A 25,027-nucleotide genomic window follows, 5' to 3' on the forward strand; every position below is an offset into this window, starting at 1 on the left:
TGTATCAATTATTTAACTTGTCCAGCAGGTGTCACTATTTCATTAGCCTCAGATATTAGTGGAAGGGGTCACTACGTAATCGCGCGTGCTTTCACGTAAACATACTTACAAAACACTAACATGTGGAACAGTGAGTCTGTTTTTGTCAGAATTTCATAGGTTGTTTAAACACATTAAATTAAGTTCATTTTATGTCTTGAATACAATTTTTGTTTTCAGTTTCTGAAGTTTTTTTTTCTGTGGTGCTCAAAGTAAAAACAACTAGGCTATGTGTAGCTGGCTGAAGGTGAATATCATATTTTTTTTATCGTTTCATTGTTTTTGCAGAAACTAAAGACAACAACAAACTGTAGTCACAAGGGTTGGCGTTTTAAGTAGACAAGATAATACTAATGTGTTTTAGGTTATCCTTCACTATTATTGCACGTTTAGGGAACGAAGCAGCATGTCTTCAGATAAGAGATGAAGACTCCCATCCTTACATTCACTGGCATGGTGCTTTTGCGTGTGGTTTTATTTTCATTCATTCGTTTTATCTTCATTCATGGACAAGCTAAGCTCTTTTAATGCAGTCATGCCCTTTAAAGTTAAACATCCTCTGAGGGGAAGTTAAAGTGGACTGCATGCTAAGCTGTATTTCGCTGTAAGTTGGTCTTAATACTTTAATTTCAGTCTCATGTAAATTACTTGAAGTTTTGGTAACGGAACACCACAGTAATGTTTCCATCCTAAAAGCCCTAATAATCATGGGGTCCGTGCGCGCGGCGTCTTGGCGCGCCTCAGTGAAAACAGCGAGCCATTGCTTTGACGTCACGGTGATGATGATGATTGGAATCCGAACGGCGAGTGTAGTGCGCGTGAAGCGGCTCCTGTGAACCTCAGTATGTTGATGCCTTAATAACAAGTGTTCAATTTACGCGCCAATTGCAGGTAAGTGAAAATAACTTCACCGGTTATGCTTAAATTGTTCTTCCCGATGCTGAATCCGACCATATAAATGCTTGTTAGTTGGTTAAAGTGCTGGGAGAATCATAATTTTGCGTTTAAGATGCAACTTGTTTCTTGTCTTTTAAGATACAGCACGCGCCTAAGTGTTCTTGTCTCCTGCATGCTCATTTATGCTTTCGGGACACGTACACTAAGTGTTATAAAATTATTACGTTTATGAACAAACTGTTGTAAATGTTGCGTAAAACAACTTGTCAATCAGGTGCACGCAGTAAAGACGGAATGTTGAAACAGACTGTTGCACGGAGGAAACGTCTGTCTTCGCTGCCTCAGATCTGTTGCTTATTCTGTCATGATTTGCAAGCGAAATATAATCGTAAATGTCATATAGGTAGATAGATAGATACGTGTGTCCAATAAACTGTAACTCAAGGTATCGGTAGATTTGTGTGATTACGATGTTATGAGTGTTAAACCTATTCGGGATTGTCATGTAGGACAAGGTGCATCCGTACCTTTCCCCCCTTCATATCGTTGTTCTTAAATAAAGTGTTTAGTACCAACGGCAGTTTTTTTTTAAGACCATATCAGATGGCCATACTGTCTCGAATGCAATTCACTCACTCACGCGCGCGCGCAAAATAATAATAATAATAATAATAATAAAATCTAATCTTGAGCTTTCATATAATAGCGGTAGTTTTTATATTTTATATATTTTATCTATCGCACTATTTGTTGATGTTATGCTGAAATAATACAACAATAATAATAATACGTGAGAATATTACAGATATTCAAGATAATCTTTTGATTGACACTTTTTTCCTTAATCAGTTATCACTTAATTAATATCAGGACTAGCAATAAATGGCACCATTTGGTAAGACCAAAGAAGATAAAGTAGTGAAATATATTTATTTATTATTATTATTTTTTTTTTCCTTTTTTTTTTTTTTTTTTTTACGGATCAGACTGTTTATTGGTTTATTTGTAATAGATGTTCTCAGGTAAAAAAATTTTTATTATTATTATAAATTTGCCTTTGTACATAACTCTCTTATTTCTCACTATCATTATTAGTTGTCTTATTGTCAGAAAAAAATCTGAATTGGTTATTGAACACTTTATCACAAAAATCTGTATAGGTATTAGTTGAACTTTAAGTAATATATAACTGCTTAGACAACTGACCTTATCGGTTTTTATAGTGCAGCTGTACGCCGCAACAGATGTGCGATTAAAATGTCACTCCTGCGGTGAGTTTTTATTCTTTTCTACTGCAGGAATGTCTCTCGGTGTTTCTACAAAATTATGGGTACAATTAAAACAAATTATGCTTCTTGCCTGAAGAACCATATTAGAATTTCAGGCATGTGTCGAATGCCGTCAGTTCAGTTTCACTTGGCAGCTTTCCACTACTATCACTGCGATTGCGTAACATTAAGTACATTTTGTGATGATTGGCTAGTGCCTCTGTACGGAGGTTCAACAACAACAACGCCCCTTTGTCTTTTTCTCAGAGCACTGAGTTAACCTGTTTGAGTGATGATTAACATGACCTGTGTAACTGAGATGAATGAACTAAGCATTGCACATACAGTATGACGTAGTGTATTTTGTGCTCATTCTTGTTTTTGTTACATGACTGATTGATGTTTACAGGAGTACTCAAGGAGAGAAGCAAATCTGTGAGATGGTTCGGTAAATGTCGATGTAATGGATTTGACTAAAATGGGTGCGATCCACCTCCAGAACCCCGGCCACCCCACATCGCTCCTGCAGAAGGCCAACCAGATGCGCCTCTCTGGGACATTGTGTGATGTGGTCATCATGGTCGACAGCCAGGAGTTCCATGCCCACAGAACCGTGCTTGCATGTGCTAGTAAGATGTTTGAGATCCTGTTCCACCGCAACAGCCAACATTACACTCTGGACTTCCTCTCACCAAAGACCTTTCAGCAGATTCTGGAGTACGCCTACACTGCCACGCTCCAAGCAAAGCTGGAGGACCTGGACGACCTGCTGTACGCCGCAGAGATTTTAGAGATAGAATATTTGGAGGAGCAATGCCTGAAGATCTTGGAAACCATCCAGGCATCCGAAGAGAACGACACGGATGTGAACATGAATGAGAACGGTGCAGAGGATGCCGATGACCGCAGGATCAAGTACCTTAAGAGCACTTTTATCTCCAAAAAGCATTCCATACAGGACGCCGGCTACGGTACCGCCGCCCGCCATCGCCTGGCCCTGGTTAGCATGGTCGATACGAGATCTTCAGAGTCCGCCCAACTGGGTCTTTCGACCGTCAGTCCGACTAAAGCAGCCGTAGAGGGCCTGATGAGCATGGGTCAGTCCGTCCTCCAAGGCAACATGTCCCAGAGTTTCTCACATAACCTTGGTAAGGCATCTCCATTGCTTGATAAGATCAAAACCGAGATGATGCAGGTAGATGAGGACTACCAACACGATGGCGGCTTCCCCAGGAACGGGGAGGGTGGCGGCGACTCCAGGCAGCACCGGGACACTCCTGGAACCCCGACCAGAGGCAGCGTCATCACCAGCGCCCGTGAGCTCCACTCCGCCGATAGTTCTGCTGATTCCCAAGGAGACAACAGCCAAGCGGGTCTGGTCAATATGGCCAGTCTGGCTGATAGACATTTCGCTTCACTGTGCTCTATCCCATCCAACCATAAGAGCGAAAGCATGCTGCCCTTGCCTGTATCCATGGCCTCATCGCTACATGTGCCATCCTCCCTGGCCATGTCGATGGATTTCAGTGCATATGGGGGGCTCTTTCATCAGAGCTTGATTCAGAGGGAGTTCTTAAGCAAGCTCGGAGATTTCACAGCAAATGTGAAGCACGAGGTCCAAACCCAGAAAGAACGATGTGAGGTGTGTGATATGGAGCTGCCTGACAATGAAGCTGCTGAACAACACAGGTGAGTGAAGTTATTGGAGGCTTTCCTCTTGGTTTGACATGTTATTTATATTTATGTAAGGCATGGAACCCTATGAATGTCTTCGTTCTGTAGAACACCAAAAATAGATATTTAGCAGAATGTTCACACTGCTTTTTTCCATACATTGAAAGTGAATGGTGACCAAAGATGATGAAAAAAAATGTGGCGGTGGAAAAAAAACGAAAGACATTTGCGTTGGAAAAATTCAGACATGCTACACTGTGTTTTCGCATACTATATATTAGGGAAGTATTCTATTTCTGACGCAGTGGATGTCTAGAAGACATGTTTTTTAAACACTGAACTTAACATGAGCACTGCATTTTTAGAAAGTTGTGTCATGCACAAAACACTGCAAAAGGTCTGAGATGCGAGACACGAGCACAATAGTTAAAGTCATCCGTCCAGCGAAGGTGTTTTTATGTTGAAAAATGTGAGATTCGAGCAGTGGAATGCGAGAAAATGCCAAGTCTCAAAGATGCATTTTTTGAAGCTTTCCTGTTGGTTTGTCACGTTATATATATTTATATAAGGCATGGAACCCTATGATTTTCTTTGTTCTGTAGAACACAAAAAGAGAAATTTAGCAGAATGTTCACACTGCTCTTTTACATATAATCAAAGTGAATGGTGACTAAAAACGATGAAAAAAATTTGGCGACAAAAAAAAAAACTTAAAGACGTTTGTGTTAGAAAAACACAAGCAAGCAATAGAATGAAAAAAAAAAACACAACCAGTGCCTTCGAAAGTCTGAGTAGGTGCTACATTCGAATTTGAACGTACTTTGCGACCGTTAAAAAAGTATGTTCTATATAGTACGAATGTGGGTAGTATGAATGTAATCCGGGCGTACTACATCCACCATGTTGTCATTATCATGTGACTTGAAGCGTTGCCTCACCTCCATTTATAAATCCTCTCCCGTGGCCTCATGGAATAGTAAAGTGTCCGAATGTACACTTCAGAATCTCGCCAGAAGTAGTAGGTCATCAGGGGATTTTCCGCCTATTGTTTTTCGAATTAATACTATGAATTCGGACATGCTACTTTTTTAGCATACTATATAGTTGGAAAGTATTTGATTTCGGATGCAGCGAATGTCTCGAAGACATGTTTTTTAAACGTTGAACTTAATTTGAGCCCTGCATTTTTAGAATGTTGTGTCATGTGCAAGACACTACAGAAGATCTGAGATGCGAGACAAGAGCAAAATGGTGAAAGTCATTCATCTAGCGAAGGGGTTTTTCCATTGAAAAATATGAATTCAAAAAGTGGAATGCATTTTTTTTTTATAAGTTGCATGTGCTAGTAAGATGTTTCAGATCCTGTTCCACCGCAACAGCCAACATTACACTCTGGACCTTCTCTCACCAAAGACCTTCCAGTTGGACTTTTCACGTGACATTGCAAAAGACATTAGCATAATATTAGAAAACTTCCATCTAGGCCATGTATACAGTGTGTAAAAGACTTACTGTATAAAATGTGGTATTCAGAAGAAAGAAATTCATACAGGTCTACTGTAAAACAACATGAGGGTGAGTAAATGATGACAGAAATTTCATTTTTGTTTGAACTGTCTCTTTAATTGTACTTCCTCAGGCTTGTTGAAAGCAGTTAGAAACATCTGCCAGATCTGCATTGGAAGGCCTCGTCCTTTCACAAATGAAAGGGCAAGGACTTCCTGTGCGGAAAAGAAGTGCTTCTTAGTACAGCTTGACCCTGACCTTCCCTCCATAACCTGTGGCTTGACCAATACATATTCATAAAATCAGGCTTGTTTGTCCGTTTTTGTTTTTGCACAGAATGTGTTCACGCTTTCACTTGGTGGACATCCAACTGGCGTCATGCCATATGTCAAAATAAAATATTTATTGCTGTAGTTGACATTTGAAACCCATTATTCGTCAAGCAAAGCCCATCATCATTGCAGTTTTATTGGTTTGGGCTTGACTGATGGCCATGCAGTTTAAACTTGGACTCTCAAACAGTAGGTTGTGCTTTATCTGTATTTATCAGAGTGGAAGATAACCCTGCTCCGCTCTCCTTAGTCTCTGTGGTGAAGATGGTCTGATAGTGACTTTAGCCTTCTGTCAGACACAGATAAAGAGGCCACACGTTGTGTGTATTGCAGTGCACCTGATACTCTTTCATTCATTCCCACAAATGCTGAACCCAGTGACACCGACCCGGGTTTCCTGTCTGATGCCTGACGAACACATCCTATCAGATTTTCTCCATTCCAGTGTGGCACTAAAACACATGACGGTGCTCCTTATTTGTCCGGATCTATTGATGTATTTAGAAATACAAAAAAAGTACTTACAATGACTTGAATACACCTTTTATACGGTGTTTTGTTAAAAAAAAGAAAGAAAATCTTGTAGTTTGGCATAACCTTTTATTATATTATTTCTTAACATATTTTAACAAAATTAAAAATTGTTAATGTTCGCCAAAAATCAAAGTCGGTAACAAAGTTAGGATGACAGTACAATAATCCCATCCAGACAGTAGGTCAGTAGGTTAGCCAGTCACTAATATTTGTGCATAAACTCAACTTGCCCTTTTTCTGGTTTGTGAACAGAGACAGATGTTAAGATCCGCCGACATCTGACTTGCACACAGGACGTTATGAAAGCCCGAGGCCCCACGGGGTCATTGTGGTCATGGTGAGGCGACCCAATACCAATAACAGTTAAACTTTTGCCCCAATTGCGAGAGGCCCTCAAAGTCGTGAATCTTAACCCAGATGCACCCACCTTCCCATTCCTCTGGAACAAGTCTAAGCGTAGCCAACCGTTTGACATAAATGCAATAGCGGTGGACATCACAACAGTCGTGCAACAAACACACTTTCCTCTGGATTAAGACCTCTGCAAGCCGCCGTGCTTGGTCTCGGCCCTGTCATGCATGTCATTTCTGCCCCGTGGTCGAGCTGTGGAATGTGCTGCTTTCCACTGAGTGGATTTAATCTGCCGCTGATGTGTACTCACAATCTACTGCGGGCGGCAAGGAGACGAGTGATGCGTGCAGGGGCTCTAGGGACACAGATCAGCTCCGCTGCTTAGGAATCCCTGGAAGTGGGAGATCCTAGAGCACTCGCATTGGCCCCGGCGCTCACAGCTCTAATTAGATCTTTTGTTATAGAGCAAACAGAGAGAGATTGAGAGACAGATAGAGGTCAAGAAAGATGAAATGGAGCTACTTCCTGTGTCTGTCTATACATATATATATATATATATATATATATATATATATATATATATAGTGCTGGGTAGTAACTGATTACATGTAATCAATGGATTACATAATCAAATTCCAAAAAATTAAGTACTTAAAAAATAGATTATATTACGTTTTAAAATACATGTAATAAGTCTACAGTTACTTTTTATTGATTACATGATTACATATTATTCACACTAGAGTTGTCAAAAGTACCGACTTCGGTACCAAATCGGTACTGAAATTTTAAAGATGTGTCGCTTTGAGCGCTGTTGAGCGGATGTAAATGCCTCTGATTGGCCGTTGTGTTCACATGCTCATCAGATATGTCTGTGATTGGCTACAATGATCAACGCTTCAAAAACCTGTTGTAAATAGTCATCAATGACGCTCTTCACCGAGTGCTTACACACACGGGAGCGTTTGAAAGCAGGCATCTATCAAAATGCTTTTAAATTCAAACACTTCCATGTGCTTTCAAACGCTCCTGTATGTTGATCATTGTAGCCAATCACAGACATTTCCGATGAGCACGTGAACACAATGGCTAATCAGAGATGTTTATGAATCCGCTCAACAGCGCTCAAAGCATCACATTTTTAAAATTTCAGTACCAACTTGGTACCGAAGTAGGCACTTTTGACAACTCTAATTCACACAATGGCAGTAAATCATTCATAATTTATTGATTCTCCCTTTTTCATGTTTTAAATTTTCCTATCTAAAATACATATCGCTTATATACAGTCAGAAAGTCTTAATTACATAATTACATGGAAAATGGAGAGGCCAGAAGCATTTGACTACTGGATTTACCGAAATGATTTGGCCTTTTAAGGTGTGTTTTCTCAACATTGCATATCGAATCAACGCCTGATGAACACATTAATTATTCGTATTATTATCACTCAGTAAGTCATTTAACCGTGTATTGCTATGTTTTTGGAAGGTTTTTTCTTTCAAATACATTTAAAAATATTTATTTTAATTATTACATTTATGATTTATTTAATTGTTAGCTTCCCCAGTTTGGGAAACCCTGACGTAATGTAATGTTTAATGCACATCATGTTGTTGATAACAAAGAATGGAATATATTTTCTTTCTCTTTGTATTATTATATCAGTATGGTAAAAGATTGATTCAAATCAATGTGATAAACGAGATAGGTCAAAAGTAATCTAAAAGTAATCAGATTATATTACCTAAAAGGTATAATGTAATGGCTTACGGTACTAACTACTATTTTTATCATGTAACTTGGAATCAGTAACCGACTTTTCGACAGAGTAAAGAAACTAAAGCACAGAGATAATGAGTGTCTTTCACACACCAGGCTTCAGAGCACATCTATTGTCTTCTCAACTGTTGCTTCAGACGACCTTTTGTTTACTCAGCCTCTCCCTTTATCCTCTGTTAACTACAACAGCAGCCCTAACTACATACCACTAGTCTCCTGAGAGGACACTGTATATGCCCATTCTTAACAGGACGTTTGGTAGAGCTGATTAAGATTATCGCCAGTAATCATATGCTGCAGTTTATTTTATCTATGTTGGGATCTGAGCTTTTATATGCCTGTAAAAATACAATGTGAAAAGCTATTTTTATTTGTTTTGAACCTCTTAAGTCAGGTTTATTTTTGCAAATATACATTTATTTATTTATTTTTTACTTGAATAACACATTTTAGGTTACAATAGGTGTATTTTTAGGTTTAATGATGCATTTTTATTAAAAGATACATTTACTTGAGAAGCAGAATTGTGTGGCAAATAGTCTTCCTCAGTTCTTAACCTCAGTTTTGTCTATTTATGCTTGTAATAAATTAAATATTGGTAACACTTAAGTTTGGGGACCAATTCTCATTATTATCTAGTTGCTTATTGGCTTGCATATTGCTAGAATATTGGCTGTTTATTAGTACTTATAAAGCACATATTAAGACAATAGTTCACCCAAAAATAAAAATTCTGTCGTCATCATTTACTCACCCTCAAGTTGTTCCAAACCTCTATGAATGTTTTTCTTCAGCTGAACCCAAAAGAGGATATTTTGAAGAATATGGGGAATGGGCCCCACTGATTTCCTTTTTATGAAAAAATACAATTGAAGTCAATGGAGTTGATCAACTGTTTGGTTACTGACATTCTTCAAAATATCTTCTTTTGTGTTCAGCTGAAGAGAGAAACTCATACAGGCTTGGAACAAATTGAGGGTGAGAAAATTACAGAATTTTCATTTTTGGGTGAACTATCCCTTACTTCCCTTAATCCTACCCTATACCTAAACTTAACCACTACAACAACTACCTTACTAACTATTAATAAGCAGTCAATTAGTTTATTGAGGCAAAAGTCATATTTAATAGTGAATGTGTTCCCCCAACTAAAGTGTGACTGAAATATTTTATAACAGATTTGTAAAGATAGCTCTAGTGATAGATCACGAATCTACTGAAAGATTAGCATGACATTTATAAGGATCAACAGTGTAGAAGGGGCCAAAGAAAACACATTGAGCCCATTAATGGATAACCCAGCCTCCGGAGAAGATATGTTTTCAGAGAGCATTGCCCTGGTCAAGCTTCATTAGCGCTTCAAGCCCTTCCTGTCCCACAAGACTATGGCCACCCAGTGATCTTTAAACTTCTGTCTTCTCCGCGGACCTCTGGAATCCAGTTGGTCAAGACTTTAAGCCCTCTAGTATCTTTTCACCCCAAAGCCTGCTATCAGGCAAAGACAGGACTCTTTCAGCCTTATCAGGGCTATACAGGTCAACTCTTTAGGGTCGGGTCAAACTTCTGACCTTTGGCGCCCTGAGGGTGTTTTTTCTTCTCTTTCTCATATTGTTCTTGTGTTCAAACCCTCTTTTGTGTGTTTGAGTGTGTGCGTGCCTGTTTTCGTAGCTCTGGCCCGTAGCCTTGGGGGTTGGGTGACTTATTGATTGGCCACTCTGAGATTCAGCTGAAAACAGTGACTTTAGTCACAGTTCCTAAACTCTAGCGTAATATGCCAAAATACAAACAACTTTGATTTCGTTGGCTCGGCCACATGTTTTGCTGTCTGTGCCCTTGTAACCCAAACTCCTGATCAAAGTAAAAGGTTAGTTTAATCCTAGGATGTTGACCGGTAGCCTGCATTTCACTCTAATTCCACACAGTAGGCGTAATGTGGCCCTTGTGCCAGAGCTCTTGTTGGCTCACTGAGTCAAAGTTTACATCCAGCCCTTTCCCTAGAAAGTGTTTTATAGTTGTCGCTTTAGTCTTGGGCTTACACAATGATACCTACGTGCTCATTATAATGTATATAAGCTTGAAGAAAATGCAGAAATACAGAGTATTCAGGCTAAAGATGGGCTTTGGATCATTCACAGTCTTACAAATATGTCAGAAATGACTGTTCGCTTAATGCAACTGTAAAACTTAAGCAGTTCAATATTTGAATAGTTGCACATTATTTTAATGCTTAAATGGTCATAAACAATTTTGTTAATTAGTATTTTTGTCTTTTTTTCCAGAAAAATGTCTAAAATCCTTAAAAAAAAAAATAAATAAGCAAATTTGCATAAGATTAAGAATTGTTTTATGAGTGTTTTCAATTAAATAATTTTTTTCTTACCCAATTTATAAATTGTTTTTCTTTATATATATATATTAGTAACTTTTTACTTGAAAAAACAATTTATATCTAAAATTTGTAGATATATATTATTATATCTATCTATCTATCTATCTGGATAAAAAATTAGAAAAGTATTCTGTTGCAGTGTTTACATCAAATGTGTCATGTCATCAGTCTCAAATTGTTGCAAAGAATTACCCATTTAATCTGATATCATATGAGAGATACTCCAGTACACTAAGTGAACCCTAAGATTAAATGTTTAATGTTTAAACATTAGAAAAATACCCAGATAAGTTTAAAGGTCAGGGATTCATCATACTATCAAGGCCACTGTGGCAAATTTGAGCAGTGTGTTGCGTAAAAAAATGACAGGTTATTGGTGTCATAGCACTTGTTTGTGCTGTGTCACATTGACCTTGAGTGAGACATATAACCTTACCTGGAACCTGAGTTTAATAGAATAATAATGTTTGTTGAGAGGCTGATGGTGCTCCACTAAGTATCTACATTTTCAGTACAAAATTATAGTAAATCACCCACGGAAACATCACGCTGTTGTTACACCATGTTCCCAGACAACATTTGGCAGCTTTTCCAACCTGCATAACAGCGTTAGAAGCTTTCTAGACAGAACTCTGTGAAATTACCAGCGGCGATCTTTCAAAAGACCCTGAGGGAAACACAGTCAGCTGTGAGGATGTACTCGTGCTGTCATAATGGCACTGGCCTCGCTCGCACAATGCCGTCAGGTCATTGAGCATCCGCTGCACGGGGAAATTGAACACTTCCCAATTTGCTGAGAATCTTTCCAGTTTCCCTCTCAAGCCTTGCAAGGAAGAATGTCACTGAAGCCGCTGCCAAACACGGTTTTAATACTATATATACAGCCTGTGCCGCATTATGTTGAATTATTTTGTTAAATTTTGTTGTGGTTTGTTAGGCATCTTAACAAAACGAGCAAACTCTAACCTAAAGGATTAAACATTTGTGTGCAACTTATCCTTCTCTGTTTTTTAAAGACATGATTGATGCCTCAAATCATGCAACTTGTTAAATATTTGTGTTATTACTCAATAAGTGCCTAACAAATAATTTTCGACTGGTGAATGATAATGTGAAATCCCATAGTCTTACATTAAAAGGGGGCACAAGTCTTGTCTAGAGACCAGGGGCTGGATTCATGAAAATTTTCTTAAGAAAGAAGCTAAGAAATGTTCTTAAGTTCGAATAATGTTCTTAAGTACAATTCTTGAAAAATATTAAAGGTATTCATAAGTTATTCATGGTCTATATTTGACTTGTTTTAGTGGAGTTGTTACTGAACTTCACATACAGTAATAAGTCACATTAAAAAAAATAAAAAAAAATAAATAAATTCATTAAACATCTTTCCCATGGAGAAGTTTTTTACAATGATTTTTAAGAACACACTTTTCAGGATTTCAAATTCTTAAGTGTTGCCTTTAGAATAATCTTATGAGAAAAATAAGATAACATTTTTAAGAAATGTTTTTGGGAATCTAAAATATTCTTAACTTTACATTAAAGTTAGATTCATTACATTAAAGAAGTTTCTTCTTTCAGCCGAGCACAATTGAAGTTATATTAAATAATATCCTGGCTCTTCCCAGCTTTATTATGGCATTGAATAGTGCTTTTGAAGCTCCAAAGAGCATATCCATCCATCATAAAAGTGATCCATACGACTCCAGTGGGTTAAAAAAATGCCTTCCAAAGCGTAGCGATGGGTTTTTGAAGAAAAATATCCATATTTAAAATTTTATCAACTATAATCCCTGGCTTCCGGCAACAGCCGTGTGCGCTCATGAGAAAGTTGAGTTCTGGCGGAAGGGTGAGCTTTGACCCAACTATCAAAATAAAGTGTTCTTTACTATTAAAAAAGTATTTTACTATTACCATATTTTTTGAGTTTTACCATGTACGGTAATACCTACCATTAAACTACCTACGTAGATGTCCTTTAAGTACCGTTACACATAAATATGATCATTTGTGTATTGGTTCCAGCTAACCTATCTTGATAAATGGACATTTGTTTGTGGGATTGTGTGAAGTGTTTCTGTTTTCTCATTCATGCTTCATAGGGTTTTCTCATACTGCTTTGGGGAAGACTCCCTTTAAAGCCGCCTCATTGGTAATTTGGCAGTGCTCTAGTATCCGATTGCACACATCAGCCCCTGAATTGCTCTCTCAGTGGGAAAGGTACTCTAGCAGCTCAGCTCTGGCCTGCCATTAATCAAAGCCACTTCCAGTGGCCCACTCCAGAAACACAAGCGCTTGCCCTGTCTCAAACAGACAGCTCGACAATTTGTCTCCTTAGAGAAAGTCGACATTTTAATGCCTGCATTTTAATAGGAATGTATAACAGCGGCCTGTAGAGACAAATGGACCATCATCTTTACAGATTGGTTTTTCTCCTCTAACCTCGTCTGAACTGTTTTGTTCAGGGCAGGTGTACTTAAATCGACCAGAAGATTGAGTTTTAACACTTTGTTCTTTCAAAGGTTCGATTTCCATGTTTAACGTTGGTCTAACATTGATCTGACTTCAGGATTATTTAATATTCCTTTGTTACTGTCTGTATCTGCATATCAGTGTCAGACACTGGAGCACAATCTAGACTATTTGAATAATGCAGTGAGTTGTCATGATGTTTCATGTCTGTGTCTGTTTGGATTTGCTTTGACAGTGACTGGGATCAAGACGAGTAGTATTGATTTTCCTCTTATTGTTCAATTTACTAGGTATTTCTCCACATTTCACATCAGTGTTGTTCAATCTTTCGTGTCTTTCAAGTGGACAGAGGCAATGAGATTAATAGCGGGTTTCTGAAAGGTGCTCTGTTACTGAGCAATCAAATTGCTGAGCAGGTTTGATAATACATTAGCACTAGCAACTCACAATTAAGTATATTTAGATGAAAAGTAAAATGCTAATTTGTGTATTATCAGAAGTGTTCACAAACTGTATAGTAAAGTGTATTTGACTCTTCAGTAAGGATATGCAAAACCGACTAGTCGGTGGGTTGACTAGTATACTGATGTCTTAAAGGGGTAGTTCACCCAAAAATGAAAACTCTGTCATCATTTACTCACCCTTAGCAAACCTTTTCTTTTTTCTGTTAAACACAAAATCTCAGATTTTTACATCAAAAGGTTAGTTCACCCAAAAATGATAATAATGTCATTTATTGCTCACCCTCATGCCTTTCCACACCCGTAAGACTTTCGTTCATCTTCGGAACACAAATGAAGATATTTTAGTTGAAATCCGATGGCTCTGTGAGGCCTGCATAGCCAGCAATGACACTTCCTCTCTCAAGATCCATTAATGAACTAAAAACATATTTAAATCAGTTCATGTGAGTACAGTGGTTCAATATTAATATTATAAAGTGACAAGAATATTTTTGGTGCGCCAAAAAACAAAATGGCCGATTTCAAAACACTGCTTCATGAAGCTTCAGAGCATAATGAATCAGTGTATCGAATCATGATTCGGATCACATGTCAATCCGCCAAACTGCTGAAATCATGTTACTTTGGCGCTCCGAACCGCTGATTCGACACAAAAGATTCGTAACGCTCCAAAGCTTCCTGAAGCAGTGTTTTGAAATCGGCCATCACTATATAAGTCATTATTTAGTTTTTTTGGCACAACAAAAATATTCTTGTCGCTTTATAATATTAATATTGAACCACTGTACTCACATGAACTGATTTAAATATGTTTTTAGTACCTTTCTGGGCATTGAAAAAGGAAATTAACTTGCTGGCAGTGCAGGCCTCACTGAGCCATCAGATTTCATCAAAAATATCGTAATTTGTGTTCTGAACATGAACGGAGGTCTTACGGGTGTGGAATGGCATGAGGGTGAGTAATTAATGACATTATTTGCATTTTTGGGTGAACTAACCCTTTCAAATATTTATCTTCCATATTCCACAGAAGAAAAAAAAAAGAAAGTCATACAGATTTGAAATGGCATAAATGATTTTTGGGTAAACTGTCCCTATAAGGACATCCACCATACCCAATCAGACACTTTTTCTAAGACTTTCACAAAGCATATTTTAAAATAACTGCTAAATAAAAAGTCTTAAAGGGATAGTTCACCCAAAATGAACATTCTGTCATCATTTACTCACCCTCAAGTTGTTCCCAGCCTCTATGAATTTCTTTCTTCTGCTGAGCACAAAAGAAAATATTCTGAAGAGTGTCAGAAACCAAACAATTGTGGGGCACCATTGACTTCCATAGTATTTTTTTCCACACTAGGGATGTCAGTGGGGCCCATCAACTGTTTGGGCATCCATATTCTTTAAAATATCTTCTTTTGTGTGCAGAAGAAGAAAGAAACTTGAGGGTGAGTAAATGATGACAGAATTTTCATTTTTGGGTGAACTATCCCTTTAAGACATGTTTGAAAGGGTTAGTTCACCCAAAAATGAAAATAATGTCATTATTTACTCACCCTCATGTCGTTCCACACCCGTAAGACCTTCAGTCATCTTCAGAACACAAATTATGATATTTTTGATAAAATCGGTGGTTCGGAGCGTGTGTCAAAATGAGGCTTTGTTACGTCATAAGTATTTCGAAATGTTTCAAAATTTCAGTGGTTCACGTGACTTTGGCAGTTTGATACATGATTCGAAACAAAAGATTGGTAAAGCTTCATGAAGCAGTGTTTAGAAATCGCCCATCACTAGATATTGTTGAATAAAGTCTTTATTTAGTTTTTTTGGCGCACAAAAAGTATTCTCGTCGCTTCATAACATTAAGGTTGAACCACTTTAGTAGCTTTCTGGGCATTGAAAGTGTTCATTATCTTGCTGTCAATGGAGGCCTCACTGAGCCATCATTAAAAATTCCATCATTAAAAACATAGTGCTAATGACACTTTAATTAATAATTTTTCGATCGGACAAAAATTGTCTTGAAATATTGTGTTCAATACTGTAGATTTGATAGACAATTACTGTAACAGTTACTATTACTGTTAGCATACTAAAGCAAAGCATACTGCTAGCATGCTAAAATCCATTAGAGAATGCGTGTCTCTTATGTGTATCTCCTTTAAAACAGCATTTCAGCTACATACAGTAAAGCTAGACAAGATGAACTCACTAGTCTGAATAAACTGCATTATACATCTGCATTAATGTGGTACTGTTAAAAACCCTAGTCGTTTGGTTGTTTTCAAAGCTTAGCTGCACAATAATATGTCATTTTCGAGCCAAAAGGCAACATTCAGTAAGATAACACTAGTATTTTTCCAGCAAACACACAAATCTGCAGATAACGTCTGTTGGCTGCCGACAGCGGTGCTCAGCATGTCCACTGCGGTTGAGTGGATATTGTTTATGGGAGGCTGGGCTCTGTCAGGCGGTCTATTTCAGACCCTGTGTTGTGGCTGCAAAGGGGGACAACGCAGCAGATGCTACAGATTGTGAAATGCGGCTAACACGCATTCTGTCTGCGCCCTCAACCGAAGGGCACATGACCTGAGCAAACATCCTTGGTCAAATAAAATGACCATACTCGAGCATGTTGACTCTGGGCTTTGAATCCGAATAGAAAGCTAATTCGCTTCCATTACTCTGAATGATCTTCAACATAATGTCCTGGAATTAATATTTTAACACGAGCGTTCTTGGTGGTAGAGAGAGTTCGCTTTAATAGCTTTTTTCAAGGTGAAATAATATGCCCCTGTTCATAATGAGCCTGTGCATGTCTGGCAGCGCCCCGGTTGCGGAGCGGTGATAATTAAGGGCTCTATAGCAGGAATAAAGGTTACGTCTGCGGCGGGCTCGCTCGACTGCTCGTTGATGCAGCGCACGCGCCGACGGTGCGTCTGTGTGTGTGTGGCTGGAATTCACATGAAAGGACTCGGGCGAGAGAAGAGAACAGGAGTGGGCGGGGGACGAGTCGTTGATATGTACAGCGTGACTCAGTTAAACATACCGAACTGCTGGGGTATTTCAGGAGCATTTAATACGTTTCAATTAAAACAAATATTTAGAGCGAGAGGACAGATTAAACGGACAATCGGCATGTTTAACTTTGACGGGTGGTTTTTGGCCTTGTGGTTCACTCCCGGCCTGGCTACTTCATTGAAATGGAGTGTATATATTTGTTCAGGTTCTTTGTGTACCCTTTCTCTGAGGCGTGTTTAATTTTTCATAAAACAAAGCCATAAATGTTTTCTCTCAAGCCACCGGGTCACTACGTCTGGACGATAAATATTTCATAGCTCCGCTGAAGCTAGTTCTGTTCCGAATGTTCGTTTGTAGACAAGCTAGTTGCGTTTCTTCAATCCAGGTCTAGGTTTATTTTAAGGCATATGCTATTCAGTTCATTAATAGCTTTTGCTGTATTAGGCCTAATTGATTCAGACCTGCTTGATGAATATTTCGAGTGCCTGAAGTCTTTGAAGTATGTGCCCTAAACCTTTCACAGCACCCTGTCGAGAGTATCATCAAAATAAACTATGAGCCACAGACGCAGGCGTGTTTAGAATATCAAGCGTGGATTTGTGAAGCTGCGTTCCTAAATAAAAGTGCATTTTTAACTTTAAAGGAATAGTTCATTTAACTAAAAGCTTCTCTCTCTTCCTTATGAACACATAAGGAGATGTTTTGGAGAATGTTCGAATTTTCTCTTGCGACATAACTCTCAGATCTCATTCATGCATGCACATATCATATGATGAAAGAATTAGGCCTACATTTTTGAGTGAATTTATCCTGTATATCCAATCCAAATGAGCAGTTATACTATATATTACATTACATTTCATTCTAGGGAAACTGATCAAATGTATATTTTAAATATAAGTAGCTTTCAATAAAAGCATCTGCCAAATGCATTTATATATATATATATATATGTATGTATATATATATTTATGTATATAATTAGTGCTGTCAATCGATTAATCGAATAATTATTTTTTTTCTCATTTGTTCTGTAATTAATTGTGATTAATTGTGATTTTAAAAAAAGTTTTTAATATTTTTATATTGTAATATAAATTGTAATTTGTAATAATATGTAATTTTATATTGTAAATATTTGTTTAATGCCATCTTTTTATGAATGAAAGTTAGTTTCACTGTTACTAATACTGGTATTGATGTCTTTATGAGATTGATTTATTTATAAAACATTAATTATAGACATTGAACATTACAGTATAATTAAAAACTAACAATTTCAACATTTATTAGGCTTGAAGAATAACTTCATTTAAGTGAACTTAACTCATAATAATGTCATATTTTCATGTGGCCTTCCTACCTGTTTAACAAATAGAAAATATACAGAAATTGAATAAAGTTATGAAACACTTTACAGTCTTCAGTGGGTAAATTCTAAATTAAATATAGATTAATCCGATTCCTTATTAAAGCTCCAATTTTCTCTGTTACCTTTGTTCTTTGATTAACATTAATGACAGACATCACAGCAACTTTTTATTAGGCTGCTGTCACTTTAAGACCAGTCGTGCCGAACATGATGCGGATCTGACGCTCATCTCATTTCCTCACAAGTCTTTTAGTTCATTTAAAACTGCTCTAATGAGAATACTCGACAAATCTGGCATCATAGGTTATTTATTTGATTATTTTATTTGATTATTTATTTAAATATTCACCCAACCTATAATTTCCCCAACTGACTAAACCAAATCTGGTTAAAAACCATCATTAATTTTTGTTATTCTTTCTACTTATTAAAATATATATTCACTTAAAATATGTAATGTGCTTGACTATAGATTATATCTTGTTATATCTCTGTCAAACTCATTTTGATGCCATTTTCTCACTGGAAAGCACACACTACCTGTTAAATTTAACATCAAGGTCAAGAAAATGTTCAGCTCTTCCCCTTTCAAATTGAAATGGTCAAAGTGTGTAGATACTGTGTGTGGCTACACCTGTTTGATTTCTCAATATGTGTTGCATCCACAGGAAGTTGCACGGTGGAGTGAAGACCTTTGGCTGTGAGTTCTGTGGAAAGCAGTTCCTGGATAGTTTACGACTAAGGATGCACATGCTGTCTCATTCAGGTAACCCACCCCACTCCATAAACAACATGATCACACACAAATGTAGTCCCGATAAGGATGAAAACATAGGTTACAGTACCATTGCACAAGTGATACGTGATCTCTGTTGTGCAACAAGTGTAAGCCCCCTGTTGCCCTGTGTTTGTCCACTATGTACCGCACTCTTAACCTGCTCTAACAGATGGAACATTGCACTTCTGTTAGTGACGCAGTGTTTGGTTATCCCCGTCTTCCCGCTTCCCTTTCCAGTCTCATGTGTGTCTCAACTGTTACATTTCAAGCCTGGCAGAGATCCAGTCTGGGCACTTTGCCACATTATTTAGTACTGTATGTACAGTGTATCTTGCCAACTTGTTTTTTTTTTTTTTTTTTTTTTTCTCATTGTAATAGGGAGGTGTAGGACAGAAACACATTTAAGGGAGGGGACAGATCCAGTTGTTTATACACATCCAAACCCATAATTACGTGATCATGTTGAAATGATGCTGTTACACGTTATGTAAGCGTGTGGTATTGTTTCTTCCCGACGTGTGCTATTAAGTTCGAACTTTTGCCTTCAGATTTTGGTTATCAAAAGGGTCTGTTGCATAACCGTAGACATAAAATAAACCAGACGCAGACTGCAAAGTGAAGTTTAGTGCTGAAACTCTGTTTTGACTTATGTTGTCCAGCTGTCATCCTGTTTTTTATTGTAGTTCCTTTTTTAAGATATTTCCCTTTCAGTTGTTGCTTTTCAGAGTGTGTTATGTGGTCTACCAACATTGGTTTTTCATATAAAAATGCCACTAGTGAAAACACTGCAATTTAATTTTTATTACAAATTTAATTAAAAATGTAAAGATTTGTTGTTAATTACAAATTATATTATCAGCGTAGCAGTTTTAATTTTATGATTTCAAATGAGATGAACAACAATATGCCAACATTAAAAGAACGCATATTTAACACAATATTTACTCAAAAGTAATCATAATAAATAAATTAATTAATTAATTAAATATTAGCCAATAAATCAGCCTGTGCTATATATATGTGTGTCAACAGGCAAAGAACACTTATTTTACATAATATTTACTCAAATAAATTAGTAAATTTAAAAAAAAGAAATATAAGCCAATAAATCAACCTGGACAATATATATGCAAACAATAAAATAACACTTATTCAACACAATGTTTAAAAAAAAAAAAAAAATGTTTTAAATATCAACCAATAAATCAGCCTGGACAATATATATATATATCAACAAAAAAGAACACTTATTTAACACAATATTTACTCAAAATAAATAAATAAATAAAAATCAAATATAAGTAATAAATCAACCTGGATTAAACATACGTAAACAATAAAATAACACAATATTTAATAAAAATAAAAAAAATTAATTAATTAATAAAATATCAACCAATAAATCAGCCTGGACAATATATATATGGCAACAATAAAATAACTTATTTAGCAATATTTACTCAAAAAAATAAATACAATAAAATAAAATAAAATATCAGTCATTTAATCAGTCTGGGCAGTATATATGAACCAATTACTTTTGGTTCAATGATTGATTTAAAATATCAAGAAACATTTTGTCACCTTTATGATAGCAGAGAAGAGACATTTTTGGGGGGAAATGGAAGAATGACATTGAAACAAGTTGCAGATTCAAACCTGCTTCTTCAAGCCAAGGCTCCAGGTTCAGTATTAGGAATCTTAGAACATGATTGATGCTTATTGAATTCACTAGTTGCCCACACTAAATTGTGCTTTAGAGGGGAATGTCCTGTTTCAAGTGGAGAGGAAATACACTCAAACTGGCAGCAGTGTGTGTGTGTGTGTGTGTGTGTGTGTGTGTGTGTCCATCTGTCTGATTAAGTCTATAGTCGTCTCTCTGGAGGGTTTGTGAAGCCCACCTCACTTGACTTTATCAGCTCACGTTTTTGTCAAGATTCTGACAGTGCTCTTCTCCAAATGAACTAAAAAAGAATCCTCTCTTTTATGTCTTGTTCTCTGTCTGTCTCTCTTTTATGTTTATGAAAGTGAGAGGAAAAGGTGTATTATTTTAACTCCCAAATCCAACCCTCCTAATCTGTTATAAATCAATAAACACTGGCAACAATATTCAGTTCCTCCCACATATAATCTGCTCATAATCCGCTGTCGCACCTGTTCACGCATGACATGAACGAGAGCGAATCTTCATCATGTGCGGCGTTCGGGCTGAAAGCCCTGTCAAGATGTTTTCTCTTAATATCTCTTTCTCTTTTTTCTCTGTCTTTCTCTCTCTGTCTGGGAGAAGCCCTGCGCTCTGTGCCTGGCGACACGCCAGCTCTTCCCTCGCACTGATGACATCATCAGCTGCCGGCAGGTCTGGATGTTCTGCCAGCATTCTGGAGCATTTATGATTGCTCGCAGATGTGTGTCCAGGAACATACTGTACCCAAATCCCAAAATTAATCAAACTTGACTGCTCTCCAAGCCACTGCTCTCCAAAATAGCGTGAGCACTGGGGTGGAGGGAGGACGCTGGTGGAGTCCTAAATAAAACAAAAATGCAGAAAGAAAACAGAAATGTTGACTGCAGGCCCTTAGAGGCTAACTCGAGAGGATGGAGCAGACGTCTGCGTTGTGGTCGAAGTGTTAAAAGGTTACGTCCAAGGGCATGTACAGTACATGTGCCGCCATGCCAGTTTCTGGCACTTTTTCTATCAAAACAGTGTTCTATGCTGTCACTTACAACACTGTACAAATTGTGAATAAAAACACAATGCAATGATGTGGAAGTTTCAGATTTCAATATTTTATTCAGAATACAACATAGATGACATATCAAATGTTTAAACTGAGAAAATGTATCATTTTAAGGGAAAATAAGTTGATTTTAAATTTCATGGCATCAACACATCTCAATAAAGTTGGGACAAGGCCATGTTTACCACTGTGTGGCATCCCCTCTTCTTTTTATAACGTGCAAACGTCTGGGGACTGAGGAGACAAGTTGCTCAAGTTTAGGAATAGGAATGTTGTCCCATTCTTGTCTAATACAGGCTTCTAGTTGCTCAACTGTCTTAGGTCTTCTTTGTCGCATCTTCCTCTTTATGATGCGCCAAATGTTTTCTATGGGTGAAAGATCTGGACTGCAGGCTGGCCATTTCAGTACCCAGATCCTTCTTCTACACAGCCATGATGTTGTAATTGATGCAGTATGTGGTCTGGCATTGGCATGTTGGAAAATGCAAGGTCTTCCCTGAAAGAGACGACATCTGGATGGGAGCATATGTTGTTCTAGAACTTGGATATACCTTTCAGCATTGATGGTGCCTTTCCAGATGTGTAAGCTGCCCATGCCACATGCACTCATGCAACCCCATACCATCAGAGATGCAGACTTCTGAACTGAGCGCTGATAACAACTTGGGTTGTCCTTGTCCTCTTTAGTCTGGATGACATGGCGTCCCAGTTTTCCAAAAAGAACTTCAAATTTTGATTCGTCTGACCACAGAACAGTTTTCCACTTTGCCACATTTTAAATGAGCCTTGGCCCAGAGAAAATGGCTGCGCTTCTGGATCATGTTTAGATATGGCTTCTTTTTTGACCTATAGAGTTTTAGCTGGCAACGGCGAATGGCATGGTGGATTGTGTTCACCGACAATGTTTTCTGGAAGTATTCCTGAGCCCATGTTGTGATTTCCATTACAGTAGCATTCCTGTATGTGATGCAGTGCCGTCTAAGGGCCCGAAGATCACGGGCATCCAGTATGGTTTTCCGGCCTTGACCCTTACGCACAGAGATCGTTCCAGATTCTCTGAATCTTTGGATGATATTATGCACTGTAGATGATGATAACTTCAAACTCTTTGCAATTTTTCTCTGAGAAACTCCTTTCTGATATTGCTCCACTATTTTTCGCAGCAGCATTGGGGGAATTATTGATCCTCTGCCCATCTTGACTTCTGAGAGACACTGCCACTCTGAGAGGCTCTTTTTATACCCAATCATGTTGCCAATTGACCTAATAAGTTGCAAATTGGTCCTCAATATGTAAATTGTTCCTTAAATGTACAAATTGTTCCTTATATGTACATTTAACTTTTCCGGCCTCTTATTGCTACCTGTCTCAACTTTTTTTAAATGTGTAGCTCTCATGAAATCCCAAATGAGCCAATATTTGGCATGATATTTCAAAATGTCTCACTTTAAACATTTGATATGTTATCTATATTCTATTGTGAATAAAATATAAGTTTATGAGATTTGTAAATTATTGCATTCCTTTTTTATTCACAATTTGTACAGTGTCCCACCTTTTTTGGAATCAGGTTTGTAGATATGTTCGATAAATATAAAATTAACCTAGCATGAAAAATATAAAAAAAAGATTGATAGCAAGATAATTAACACTTCCAGATGCCAGATTTTTGAGGCAAAAGTCATAGTTAGTTAAAGGGTTAGTTCACCCAAAAATGAAAAATTCTGTCATTAATTACTCACCCCTGTGTCGTTCCACACCCTTTGTTCATCTCTGGAACACAAATTAAGATATTTTTGATAAAATCCGATGGCTCAGTGAGGCCTCCATTGCCAGCAAGATAATTTTTAAAACAGTTCATGTGACTACAGTGGTTCAACCTTAATGTTATGAAGCGACGAGAATACTTTTTTGTGTGCCAAAAAAAATAATGACTTTATTCAACAATATCTAGCGATGAGCGATTTCAAAACACTTATTTAATTACTTACTAATTTTATTCACCAAAAATGTAGTATTTAGTTGTAACATTGCTCAAAATTGGAACACCCTGGTAAATCATCTGACTTAATTTCCTTCAATTTTACACACATGTGGGCAAAATTTTCAACCCTATTACTGTATTTTACAGGAATACTGTATTTTTATACAATATTTTTTTGTGGAATTTTGTTTTACTTTATTTTATTATAGAACATTTTGTCTATTTAATTTTGATATTTTTTTTAATGCTTATAGCTAGAAAATCCTATCCTACATTTTGATAACAGGTTTGAAAAAAAAAAATGCAAACCTCATAGAAAATAAAGTTTATATACATAAATATAATAATTAATATTGTAATTTATATTGTATTATTATTATTAATATTATTATTATTTTACCATGGTTAGGAAGCTCCTAACCATGGTAAAAACTTTTGTAGGAGTTAGGTCAGACCCCATTTGATACCTTATTCATGGAAAATGTATTCTGTTTCACCGTCCGGCTTCTATCAGGTGGATTTAACCACTCATACCTCGCAGACATGCAGATGTCAGCATACTAATAAATTACCTTTCTATGTACTTTGCCACAAAGATTGACAGAAGGCTGTTTTTAATAAGCATTAAACCACCCTGCTGTGTTTATATATAGAGCTGCTTTAATATTATGACCTTTGCGCCTCCATTATTTAATGATTGTTTTCCATTGTGACCTATTATTCGACTGACTCGCACATTACAACATAAATAACGTTATTTCAGTGTTAATGTCCAATCACTTACAATTTATGATTGTTAACTTAAGTCTTTAATTTGAAAGGGGGGGAGAAATAAAAATAAAAATCTAATTCAGTCTTTATAGCACATCAAAGCCCTAGATCTTCTGGCCCGTCATTGGATTTTGCTGCTTTACATCCCAACGGTTGCCAAGTAGCAGAAGCCCTTGTTTTCTAATGCTCTAATTTGGTATTCAGCACGAGATTGAATCTTATTTTTGTATGCCAGGCAAAGTGTTTTGATGGAGGGTGATTGCAGCCAGTCTGGAGGCTGTTTGGGCTGTTTATCATGGGCAGTACAGTGCACAATGTGCTGTCTGAAACAGAACACAACCCTATTGAACGTGGGATCTGCTTCGTGGTTTCTAAATGTGCGCCGAGCGTTTGGAAACGTGCGCGGAGACATATGAGAGAATCCTGCCTCACTTTGCCTGTCAGCATCACAACAGAACAAATAAGATATGCTGAAATGATGCATGATTCCCAAAAATGCTGTCTAGGTAGATAGCTCACTTGAATTTAGGAAGCATTTCAAAGCAAGCCCTGAAGAGGAGCTACTATCCTTCACTAATACGACAATAATAAATTGGAAACACAGAGCATTTTCATTCACGCACATCAGAAATGTTCTCACAGGCGTAATTTACGC

The 25,027-nt window shown here is 37.3% G+C and overlaps 1 protein-coding gene across 1 annotated transcript in view; it reads left to right on the plus strand.

The window, feature by feature from the left end:
• Positions 1-629: 629 nt before the first annotated feature.
• zbtb16b (zinc finger and BTB domain containing 16b) overlaps positions 630-25,027 on the plus strand; it is a 67,514-nt gene continuing 43,116 nt past the window's right edge. The window contains exons 1-3 of the mRNA XM_048161065.1: positions 630-930; positions 2,614-3,893; positions 18,770-18,867. Coding sequence (XP_048017022.1) covers positions 2,668-3,893; positions 18,770-18,867 — 1,324 coding nt within the window. The 5' untranslated portion in view covers positions 630-930; positions 2,614-2,667. The remainder of the gene's footprint in view (positions 931-2,613; positions 3,894-18,769; positions 18,868-25,027) is intronic.

Source organism: Megalobrama amblycephala, linkage group LG16, assembly GCF_018812025.1.
Source record: "Megalobrama amblycephala isolate DHTTF-2021 linkage group LG16, ASM1881202v1, whole genome shotgun sequence".
NCBI lineage: Eukaryota > Metazoa > Chordata > Actinopteri > Cypriniformes > Xenocyprididae > Megalobrama > Megalobrama amblycephala.